This window comes from Fistularia commersonii, chromosome 22 (genome assembly GCF_037954325.1).
Source record: "Fistularia commersonii isolate RoL2024-O1a breed Wild chromosome 22, RoL_Fcom_v1.0, whole genome shotgun sequence".
Taxonomy (NCBI): domain Eukaryota; kingdom Metazoa; phylum Chordata; class Actinopteri; order Syngnathiformes; family Fistulariidae; genus Fistularia; species Fistularia commersonii.
Genome location: NC_141305.1, coordinates 570,738 through 582,774, shown reverse-complemented (window position 1 = coordinate 582,774; position 12,037 = coordinate 570,738). Strand labels below are relative to the sequence as shown.

The window sequence follows — 12,037 nt, the reverse complement described above, 5'->3', positions numbered from 1 at the left end:
TAATGCACAACATGCGAGAAGGTCAAGCTCAGCTATTCCTTTATAGCAGTGCTTGCCAGCCAGCGTGCCACGGCACAGGGAAAATGGAAAAATGCCCACTTTCACCTGATTGGTCCAAAAATGATTTATTCAACGCAAATAATGTGTCTTGGTAGGTGTATCTATGTGGACAGCATGCAGAGACAGGCAGAAAAATCATGGCAACAGGTAGCGAATGAACCTGTGGATCTACCTGCCGCTGCTCAAACACCAGTCATAAGTGATGCTTTGAGTGAGGCCATGGCAGTGATACGCCACGGAGAAAGATTTGAAAAGAAAAAGTACTCAGCGAGGACCCTCTGCTCCTGAAGAACATTCTGACCCAGAAGAAGGCCCAAGTAGGACCAGTGGTCAGACTGTTAAAGTTAAAAAAAATACAACAAAAGTTGGATTGTTTTGGATTCACTTTAAATGGGGAACCCACGGAGCCCACGCCGTTCTGGCTGGTGAGCGGGGAAAAGCTGTCCAACAGTAGCATGGTCCATGTGAGTCAACAGGCTGAAGAAAACCATCAAGACGAGTGAGAAAGCGCTGAAAACAAGCTGAAAGATGAGCCCGACTCATGGCTAAATCCAAACCGTGGCAGAGACATGGAAACGACCCGCCTGCCAAATCACGCGAGAAGAATTGCTTAAAGAAATAGCCCAAATAATGCCGTTTCCAGACGTATTGACACGCCTGCAGACACTGAAAAGTGTTCCGGAAAAGTTGCACATCAGTGCGGAATTTGCATTGCAACTCAATGAATCTAGGAATATTAATCTACCGAGTGAGTAAACTGAGACTACAATTTCATTCTATTTCATCAAAAATGTTGACATGTTTGATGGTGTGCAGTGTGATTTTTCTCACAAAAAATTTGTGCCATGGCTCAAAAAAGCACACTAAACACCAGGATGACAACATTGTGCCTGTGTGTCATCCAGATATCACAAAACCGCTAAAGCAGGTGACGTCCACTTGCTAACATCAACAGAACGTTGCTAGCTGCTGATGTTAGCATGACAGCAGTGGAGGGAATAGTGCTGTGTAGTTAGCCTTAGCTTTCAACACGTGAACTGGCTTTTTCTTCGGCTCATTGCAAGGTAAGACAAGCAGACAGCGACTCCGCGGCAGCGAACGAAAAAATAACCTCTGCTACGAAATGACCGGCGGCACCTGAACGTCGACTCTCGAAGGCATCGTCTCAGGCAACTCACCGGTTCAGACAAAGCTCACTAGAACACGGGAGGTGAAAAGACAATGCATGCATGTTCAAACCACAGGAGACAGAATGTGTCCATGTTAAAAAGGAGGAGTCGGACGGTAAGACAATCCTTCACAAGTCCGACAGCGGAGACATCACATCCATCTGACTCCCACCGACTCTGACAGCGTTTGACGCTTATCCAAACTTTAAAGAGTGATGACTTTTGCAAGCCAGTTGCTACCTGCTGAGCTTCTGACCGTGGAGAACCTGAAGGGAACCCAGGCAGGGACGGGGAGAACCTGAGGAGACGCTGAACCACAGCAACGATCTGTTGATCAAGCATACCATGCACACTGAGTATCAAAAAAATAAGTCCTTTCTGGTGTGGAGAGGGAGTTCCTATGCTAAACAACTAGTTTCCTTGGAAACCGTGACCACGGCAACTACCACATCGCAGATCCCGGCCATCAAAAGTATTTGGAGTGTGTGTGTTTCCACCTCCCGGCTGAATCCAGCGGTCTTTCCTCACCCAGGCGTGGAATTCTGCGTCGACGACGACGACCCTGGAAGGCTGCCGTTCATCGCCACGGAAACCGAAGCTAAACAAGCGATGACAGAGGGCGGCCTTTTACGGCGCCCTCCACGCAGCACCGCTGTCCAAAAACACACACCTCAGTCACTTTATCCTCTGCAAATCTGTGTTTTGTTTTGGCAGGACCACGTGGAAATACTACCAAGAAATCAGCCAGAAAGTGCATAGAGAGTTCCAGAAAACTATGTTGGCAGTATAACTCACCTGGAGCCAGTCACAGCTGACGCAAGGTCTGGGTTTAACGTGGACAGGTCAGCTGTCAATCACCAACCCCCTCGATCACCTACAGCCTCCAGTGAACCTGCTGACTGTTGGAGGAAGACCGAGAACCTGGAGAAGATGGAGACACCACACCAAGATAACCCAGCAGGCACTTCAGCTTGTTGCCAGGGGCAACAGGACACTCCTGAGCATTAGGTTGTTCAATAAAGTTTAAAAGTGTAGACTGTCGTTTTAAACACTCAGTAGCAGGACCCCCCGCTGCCTGGACCTAAACGAGGAAACTGAAGACTTTCCCCCAAAAACAAACTGGCAATGAGTTTAAATTTGGAAAGAAGTGAAAGGGACATCCTGATAGTTCACTTGAGGCAGGTGACACTCGGTTGAACCTCTGCATGTATTTTAATGCTACAGCACCACCTGTTGGACTTTGTGGTGCAACAAGAAAATCTTCCTCCAGCCGCATGAAGGTATTTGAACAGGAAAAAACATTGTTGAAATGCAAAGAAACGAGCTGGGTTCAAGAGTAGCTTCTCCGTAAACAGACAGAGACGGCGCTAGGAAAAGGAGTTTATTCGACTTCAGGCTGAAAACAGTTAAAGACTTAAAATTATTTATTTTACAATATATATATTTTTTTTTTTTTAAAAGGAGGAAAAGCAGAAAGGCTGGAAGAGTGGAATAAAACAACATAGTAAAACAAGTGCTGGGGATTTTAAAACCTGTTCTTCAGGATTTGGTTACGCAGCAAACGGCGGGCGGATAAAAACAGCCTCCGAAGCTCCGTCCATCCGGTTCCTCCGCAGGCCTGCAGGGTCTCCGGCCCTCAGGACCAGGTCAGGGACACACACTTATCTGATCGCCCTCTAGGTTTATGTTCAGTTTCACTGGAAGAGGATCGTTTCAGATTGTTTTTCCTGAATTAAGCGTTCCTGGATTCGGAGCGACTCCTGACCGTCAGTTCTGGTCCACGTGGAAGACGAGGAGGAAGACCACGACGGCCGACAGCAGCACCATCATCACCACCACCGTCGTCAGCAGGAAGGCGCGGCACGCCGGACGCCACGTCAGCCAGCACAGAGCCCCGGCCTCCTCGCCGCCTCCGCCGCCGCCCCGCGGGCTGGGGAGCCCCACGTCCACGGAGCGGGTCGCCGACGACCTGCGGCCCCATCGCCACTGGCCTTCAAAGCACCTTCAAACCAAGAAGAATTAAGTGGCTTTGGATAAAAGCGTCTGCCAAATGACTAATGGAATGGAATTAAAGCGGGGTTCGAATGTCGGGGCAGTCCACGGCCTGACGTGAAGGTTCCTTTACAAAACCCTCTATCCAAGGGCTGGAGATAAGAATTTTACAAAGGCTGGAAGGGAATCTGACATCTAGCCAGAAAAAGGTTAAGACTTTGTTAGCTGTTTGACGGGAAGGAAGATGTTCTGAAATCAATCATGTAACTTTCAGATTAAATCCCTCTAATTCAGGGGTGTTAAATTCATTTAAGCTCAGGGGCCACATGGAGGAATATCTATTCTCAAGTGGGCAGGACCAGTAAAAATCACAGCATATCAACTATTGTTAATGTACTACTATTTCTTTTGGCTTTTCCCTTCAGGGGTCGCCACAGCTAATCAACTTTCTTCATCCACCCCTATTCTCTGTATCCTCCTCTCTCACACCAACCATCATCATATCATCTAGCACTACGTCCACAAATCAATAACTATTGTTAATGTACCTACTGTTCAATTCACCCCTGAAACCTGGCATCTTTTGGGGTTTGACACACCTGCTCTAGTTCGGCAGTAGAACGTCACATTAAAGAACCGTTTGTGCAAATATAGCCAGCGCCGTCGAGGCCAAGGGAGAGGTTCTCAAACCCTCTTCACGAGGAAACCGTGTCTGACCTCTTGACTTGCAGCTTCCCCTTGCTGCGGTGGAAGCGGACGCTGTAGACCCTCTGCATGGCGGCGGGCAGAAGGGACAGCACGCGGGGGTCGGTGGTCAGCTTGGGGGGGCCGAGCGGCGGCAGGGCGGTGAGGTGGCGGCACATCGGGCAGCGCACGGCGCAAGGCTCCGACGACTTCACGTTGATGCGGGTGAGACACTCCAAGCAGAAGGTGTGTTTGCACAGCAGCATCTTAGGGCAGCGGAAGACGTTGTTGAACTGGCTGAAGCAGACGGAGCACTCCAGGTCGGGGGGAGCCGCCTCAGGGCTCAGGACCTCCACCGGCACCCGGCACGGGGGGACCGCTGGGGAACGGACGGCCGAGCCGGGAGGGAGGACGGTCACCGAGCGGGGCGTCCCAGGAGAGGACGCTATGGAGAGATTCATGTCTGGCTTCAGAGGAGGACAGTGGAGCTCTGAATGGAGGATGAAGATTGTTCATGTAGGACTGGAGGACGATGCTGCTCTGAATGGAGGATGATGAGCGTTCATGGAGGACCAAAGGATGAAGATGCTCCTCAGGGTTCAGTAACCTGTTAGACGTTTAACTGAAAAGGGAATTCATAAAAAAAGAAGAATTTACCTGAAAGTCATAAGAGTGTGTGGGAGCAGAATATTCACTCCAAACCAGCATAGTACAAATGATTAAACTGAGGACGTCATTCGTCGCTCCGGGAAAATAGTCCCGGCCTCCCCGGAGCGGCTCCGGCCGTCTCACCTCTCCCGTGCCGGACAGAGCTCCCCTGCGGCCCGGCCCCGGCCCTCCCCTCCGGCCCCGCCCCGGCCCTCCGTGCACCGCGGACCCCGCGGCGGCGGCGCGTCCAAACCCGGCGTGGCAGAAACAACCCCTGCCGACGAGCCAAGTTCCGATGAACACGTACAGCGACATTTTCATTTGCGTTTTGCGGAAGAAACACCCGGGACGAATTCCCCCGGTGAGCCCGTTCCACGGATCGCCGTTCACGGCGGCCGATTTCCCGGAGCGCGGTTCTGGGCAGACCCCCGGGACCGGACGACTCCCCGCCTTTTTAGCAAAGCACGGCGGACGGTCGGGACACCTCGTTAGCTCTTACCGCTTCAAGTTGCTTCAAGGTTGCCCGGTGTAGATCCACCGAGATGACGGTGACAAGCAGAAAACGACGAATCGGTTGAAATGAAACCCCCGGCGGTGTCTTGAGGGTTTTGAGGCGGACGCAGCTGAACCGAGTGACGCTGATTAACGGGAGCCGAAGTCCCGCTCGCAGCGAGCGCTAGCAGCGCTAGCTTATCTAGCCGAGCTAGCGCCATTTTCGCTAGCTCGATCGCTTATAGCATGCTAGCCTGTTAGCGAAATGAACGCCCTCGTCTTTTGTATTCGAAACGTCTCAGCATTATAGTCATAAATCCTATTAAACCAATATGGAATGACGGTATCATATAACTATCTAAATAAATTGCAATTTTAAGAGTGTGGACGCCCTTTCCAAATCAACTAGCCGCCTTCTTAGCCTTTTAGCTGGCTCAGGTGAACAGCTTCAATCCTCACTCTTATTCAATTTTAAATGTGAAAGAAAACTAATATGATGCAATATCTAATTTGTTTTTAGGAATCAAAAACAGGTGGAATCTGACTTCAATCATTACATCTGATCATTATAATATATTTCTAACAAAGATGTGATCTATTCCATGCTTAGCATGCAAACAGGTTTGAACCCTATCTATCTGCCAATATCAAAAACCGTAATATATTAATATACTATCTTTGTTTTTTAAGCTGTAGATTTCTTTCACTCTGTTTGTGCTTTTTTCTCAAGATTCGATGTCTCAGAATACATCAGTCTCCTGTGCAAACCGAGTGAAATATGTAGATGTGTTGAGGTATCTTTACAAACACAAGATCTATTGAAATAACTGGTCATTTGTCCGATTAACAAAATCATCTCGGCTTTTCGGCCTCTGCATTCTCCACGAAGGGCTGCCAGGACAAAGTTTTCTCTGGCCGTGACATCTTATACTTGAGGAGAACCTCAGGTGCAGAACTCCTGGAAGTCATCAAGAGTCACTCAGGCTGAGGATTTTGGGAATCAGACAAGCAAAATCCATGCAGTGAGACAGCAGAGAGTGAGAAAGGGGTGGTTGGTGCTTTTATTGTGCAGTCGCAGGACTTCCAGCGTTAATGTGAGCATGGAGACGCTGCTTGGATCCACCTCCTGAGGCCACTCTTCGTCATCTCTACCTGCCGTTTGGCCTTTGCAGATTAGTGGCGAAGGCGTGGAGACCTTCTGCAACGGACTTTCGCCACCGTGCGCCGTGCTCTTCGATCCAAGTATCACCGTCCATCTGTACGCCTGACTCGATGTGCCTCGTGCATTTCCACACTACCTTTCGTACTTTCATCCTCAAAAAAACTGTCCTTCAGCAAAAGACCTTCTGCAACAGTGGAAAAGCAAGAATGGCAACACTTCTGCTTTTCCATATTAACCGCACCCACAAGTTTGTCTTTACCCCTGCAATGAGAAAGGAAAGGTTACATAAGATACAACAAGGACATTTGGGGGAAGAAAAATGCGAACGGAGGGCATGCAAAGTCATGTTTTGGCCATGAATGAACACAGACATCAGCCAAACTAAGGCTTGTCATGAACTATGTGTCACATAAAGATCCAAAGACCAAGCAGAGCCGTGGATGCCACGCCCTGCGCCAATTGTGGGATGTTGTTTGTTGGCAAATATCCGGTTGTGCTGATGGTTACAGTAACTGCTTGACTAACACCTGAGTTCCATTGCCTCTGTGACCGAGCTCGTGACCTGGTTTCCTCATGTAGCAAATCAAAAATGTCCCCTTTGAAACTAATTGAAACGCTATTAATCTGTTCCCCTATTTTTGTTATGTTGTAATACATAATAAAATAGAATATTAATAAATGAAGTGGTTTGTGCAAAGTGGTAAAGTGGTTTTATTAAGCATATGGGCTTTGGAGATGGTTGGAAGAGGTTGGGGTAGTTTTTCATTTGGTGCTCTGTTCTTAACTTACTGGCTACACACTTAATGCAAGAGTGTGTTGCTAAATGTAGCGCACACACTTTGCTCCACTTTATGTCTAAGCTTCATTTATGGACGGAGTGAAGCCGCCCCTCTTTCTAAGACCATCAAACTGTCCGTGACCGGCTTTGAACGACTCTTCCGAACGCCAAATCCCTATAAATGTCTCCCGCCTTCTCACAGACGACGCTCTCCGTCACCGTATCTCACTCACAACAAGTTCTCCATTTCTTCATGGACGAGTCCACGGCATCCACACCTCTCATGTTTTTCCAGGATTCTCTCCGGGCAGCCGAGCTGCAGCGGCGTGTCCCGCTGTGGAGCAGCTTTAAGGAGAAGATGCATGAACATCCATCTACACAGCAACCGCTCAGAGACCCACGCACAACAACCAGGGCGGACAACACAACCTGTGATGAGGACCACCAGACCTTCTGAAGACAAGCCACTTTGGTGAAACTATAGCAAGTTCACCAGTAGTGAAACACAGACCCAGCAAGGTGGTTAAACTGGGAGGAAAGTAAAAAGAAAAGAAAAATCAACAAGTGATTGTATGTTTCTGCTTTATGGAAGTATAATCTAAGTTTGGTTTGGAATACTTGATATTGAGCAAGAGAAAGTTTGAGAAATGAACTAAATGTTTATTTGTTGTTTGGGTTGATTTTGAATGCATTCATTTGAAAAGAAAGTGCTTTTCTGTTCAAGGACGAGAGAAGAAGCGCCGGTAAAGGTAGATGGACTACATCACCCAGAAGGCTCGGGCCTGCAGAGCTTGGTCAGAGCAACGAGCGATTACGAGAGCCGTGCCGCTCAAGTTAAAGAGGCCAAATGTACCGACGCGTCGCTGTTCCCGATTTGTCGGAACCCATCCGTTCGTCGAGTCCACAGACATGGAGACTCCACACAGGGAGGACCAAGGCAGGAGAACCCAGAAGCTGGGGAACTCAGTGGTTCCACAGGAAGCACCACGGTCTGGCCGGGTTCTGCCCGTATCCTGGCCTTCATCTCAGCGGGCTCCTCGTGTCCCGGAGGAAAATATCATGAATGAATCCTCGAAGGTCTAAAAATCAGTGTTCCAGAACCCATGAAACAAGAGTAGGACATCCTGAGGATCACTGACGTCCTGAGACAGAAGGAGGCGTCCTGAGCCGCACACCTGGACCAATCAGAAGGCCCGCAGGAGCACCTTACCTTCTAAGGTCATCGGCTTTGTCTCCAACCCCGCGCCTCTTCTCGGGGATCTTCATTCCTGGACGAGCTCCACACCCGAACGCTGCACAGGTAAGAGGCGTCCCATCAGGTGTGTGTGTGTGTGTGTGTGCGCGCGCGCGCTGACCCCGCCGACCCAGCCGCCAGTTGATCACCAAGATGTCGGTGAATCTGGAACCCCCTTTTTCCTGGTTTTCTTTTTAATTTTCAATGTTAGCTTCATAGAAGGCACTGACAGAGGAGGATACAGAGAACAGGCTTAGATGGAGAAAGTTGATTCGCTGTGGCGACGAAGGGAAAAGCCCAAAGAAGAAGAAGAAGAAGCTTCATAGAAGGCACTGAAACGGTCGACACAGCAGGAAGACAGTAACATCCTGAGGGCAGGGAAGGGCAGACACACACACACACACACACACACACACACACACACTTAACATGCTTCAGATGCTTCAGATGCCTTCAAGGTCTCTTCAGAGACGAGGACCCTCCTCTTTAACTGGTAGTGTTTTAAAGTATAAATTGGAAGCAGCTGTGAGAAGATGGAGGTGCTTCTCCTGTGGCCACGTCAGGAGGCTTCAGGAACATCTACGTCAGCTGACGATGAAGGGTTGGGGGATCTAACCCTGGAAGTCTGAGGCGTTGCTGTCGCCAGGCGACCACCTGTGGGAGGTGGCGAACCTGTGGCGCCCTCGATACAGGCCTCGGCCCTTACGTTGGAGGGCGGAGTCGGCCGGCGTTGCCGTGAGAGGACGGGAGGTGTCGGTTGTTCTTCTCGAGCCGCTTGGAAACCTCACAGCGGCTGCGATGTCATAAGGCGCGGCCGTGATGTCACACAGGGGAGTGGGCGGCCAAGGAGACCCCCGTCCATCTTTGCTCCGGCTCTCCGAGCAGAAGCGTCTTCCCGCCGCCTCTCCGACCGCTTCCTTCTCTTCTCAGACATGGATGACGAGATCGCCGCCCTCGTGGTCGACAACGGCTCCGGCATGTGCAAAGCCGGTTTCGCCGGGGACGACGCCCCCCGCGCCGTCTTCCCGTCCATCGTGGGTCGGCCCAGACACCAGGTAGGTTCCCTCGCCGAGGCGGCCCGGCGCCGACGGGCGTCCCGCCTGCTGACGGCGCGTGGGTGTGTGTCAGGGCGTGATGGTGGGAATGGGGCAGAAGGACAGCTACGTGGGAGACGAGGCCCAGAGCAAGAGGGGCATCCTGACCCTGAAGTACCCCATCGAGCACGGCATCGTCACCAACTGGGACGACATGGAGAAGGTGAGACTCTCCCGAGCGCCGCCGCTCCGCCGCCGCCGCCTTCTACGCCGCTAACGTCCGTGTGGCCCTGCAGATCTGGCATCACACCTTCTACAACGAGCTCCGAGTGGCTCCGGAGGAACATCCCGTCCTGCTGACCGAGGCGCCGCTCAACCCCAAGGCCAACAGGGAGAAGATGACCCAGGTGACTTCCCGCCGGCGTGGTGGACGGGGGCGCCGCCGAGCGGAGGGGCGCCGACGTTCGTGGCGCGTCGCTCCTCGGACCCGGGAGGCCGTCCTGACTCCTCGCCTCTTTTCAGATCATGTTCGAGACCTTCAACTGCCCCGCCATGTACGTGGCCATCCAGGCCGTCCTGTCGCTGTACGCCTCCGGCAGAACCACAGGTGAGGCCCGCCGAGCTTCTCGGGGAGGAAACGCCGTCCGGCCGCAAACTGACGCCGGTCTTTCCCGACAGGAATCGTGATGGACTCCGGCGACGGCGTCAGCCACACCGTGCCCATCTACGAGGGCTACGCTCTCCCTCACGCCATCCTCCGTCTGGACCTGGCCGGCAGGGACCTGACGGACTACCTGATGAAGATCCTCACCGAAAGGGGCTACAGCTTCACCACCACCGGTACGTCTCTTTCCAGGCCGCGCCGCCGCCGTCGGCCGGAGGTCGGGAAGCTCCCGGTGACGCTGCGCTCTCCCACGTCCAGCCGAGCGCGAGATCGTGCGCGACATCAAGGAGAAACTCAGCTACGTGGCCCTGGACTTTGAGCAGGAGATGCAGACGGCGGCCTCCTCCTCCAGCCTGGAGAAGAGCTACGAGCTCCCCGACGGTCAGGTCATCACCATCGGCAACGAGCGCTTCCGCTGCCCCGAGTCGCTCTTCCAGCCTTCTTTCATCGGTGAGTAAAGAGCGGAAACCGGAACGTGGGCTTGAAGATGCCGACGCGAGTCTCGGTTCAAATTCGAACCGACGCCAGCGGGTCACGTGACCGCATCTTCCGGAACACCAGTCTGGGTTGTTCCTCGGTGTCTGCGATGCTAATGCTAGCTACGTGCTACCGAGGTTGCCGCCCAGGCGAATAGCGAGCCTCCTTCTCTTGGCCTCTCAAATCTGCTGTTGTTCCTCATGAACGCCGACCGCCTTCTGTCCGGCGCTTTCAGGAATGGAGTCGGCCGGCGTGCACGAGACCACCTACAACAGCATCATGAAGTGCGACGTGGACATCCGTAAGGACCTGTACGCCAACACCGTGCTGTCCGGAGGAACCACCATGTTCCCCGGCATCGCCGACAGGATGCAGAAGGAGATCACGGCCTTGGCCCCGCCCACCATGAAGATCAAGGTACGGCGTGCTCTTCTCCCACCCGACCAGAGCCAGAAGTTCAGGCCGAGCTCAGGGTTCCGTACAGAACCCGGGTCGCCTACGGACTCGCGTCCCTTAAGACTCACCCGCTTTGTCCCGGCTTCCTCCCCAGATCATCGCTCCTCCAGAGAGGAAGTACTCGGTCTGGATCGGCGGCTCCATCCTGGCCTCCCTCTCCACCTTCCAGCAGATGTGGATCAGCAAGCAGGAGTACGACGAGTCCGGCCCGTCCATCGTCCACCGCAAGTGCTTCTAGAAGCTCCAAAAGAGAATCCAAAAGGACTGTTTACGGTTTTCATTATCCAACACAAAGTTGAACCCGAGTCTTCAGATTTAGCTCCACAAACAGTGTTACTGAGCAGCTTCTCTGCAACCACATGCAATAAATGGTCCACCATCCCGAGGGCTTCCTGCTCCTCCGGCCAATCAAACGCCAGGTGTGAGCGGGACGGGCTCCTCTCCTGCCTCTGCACAAAGCATGAGGGGGAAAATATCTAATCCAACTCTGGAGTTGATGCAGGACTTATGATAGGATGCAATAAAAGTATGAGACCCAAGAAACTCCCGCCTCTTCTGTCCTTCTTGGCCATCTGCTTCTCCTGTGGTCTCCTGGTGGAGTCCAGTCAGATGTGAACTCTGTCGTGCCTGAGGGGGTTTATCTGTGTTTCCTGTGCAGTGGGGGGGATTTGTTTACCGTAAATACATCCTGAGAAGGAGCTGCAGGGAACACTGGTGCCTTGATGAACCAGAGGAGAAGCTGCCCAAACACCTCATGTTTATCTCCAGGTAGGAGCATTTCCACTGGTTGACGGACAGTTCGCCACAGTGAGAAGGTCCCATGTTCTCTCACCAGGGTTCTGCCTCATTGGCGGGATGTTCAGGTGAATGGTTTCGGTGAACGATTGGCTCTGGCCGGTGTTGCCCTCCACAGGTCCGTCTCTCCACTGGAGTTTGCCTTTGGTTCGAAGAAGTCTGACAATCTCCATATCAGGGTTTTTTCTTCGGTCAAAAGGTTATTTGAAGAAGTCATCAGACCTGATAGAAGCAAAGATCAAAGCTGAACCTGAATGATGTCAGTTGGTTCCTCGACCTGTTGGAGGCCCATGGAGCCGCCCACAGAAGATCCTGCTCCAACTGGAGTCCATCTTCTTCATCTCTGTTCCTCCATCTGTTCTCCTCTCTCTCCATATCTTTCCCTGGATCTT

At 52.1% G+C, this 12,037-nt stretch overlaps 2 protein-coding genes across 2 annotated transcripts; one reads left to right on the top strand and one right to left on the bottom strand.

Annotated features, from left to right (window-relative positions):
• Positions 1-2,803: 2,803 nt before the first annotated feature.
• LOC147221204 (RING finger protein 223-like) lies at positions 2,804-4,631 on the bottom strand. Its single transcript, XM_086169908.1, has 2 exons — positions 3,939-4,631; positions 2,804-3,231 (listed from the first exon to the last, which is right to left on the bottom strand). Exons 1-2 carry the CDS (start codon positions 4,364-4,366, stop codon positions 2,997-2,999), a joined length of 663 nt encoding a protein of 220 aa, XP_086026034.1. The 5' UTR covers positions 4,367-4,631; the 3' UTR covers positions 2,804-2,996.
• A 3,606-nt stretch (positions 4,632-8,237) lies between these two features.
• On the top strand, positions 8,238-11,393 carry LOC147221203 (actin, non-muscle 6.2). Its single transcript, XM_086169925.1, has 9 exons — positions 8,238-8,285; positions 9,150-9,274; positions 9,348-9,476; positions 9,550-9,660; positions 9,776-9,860; positions 9,932-10,093; positions 10,176-10,367; positions 10,630-10,811; positions 10,945-11,393. Exons 2-9 carry the CDS (start codon positions 9,152-9,154, stop codon positions 11,086-11,088), a joined length of 1,128 nt encoding a protein of 375 aa, XP_086026051.1. The 5' UTR covers positions 8,238-8,285; positions 9,150-9,151; the 3' UTR covers positions 11,089-11,393.
• The last annotated feature ends 644 nt before the right edge of the window (positions 11,394-12,037 follow it).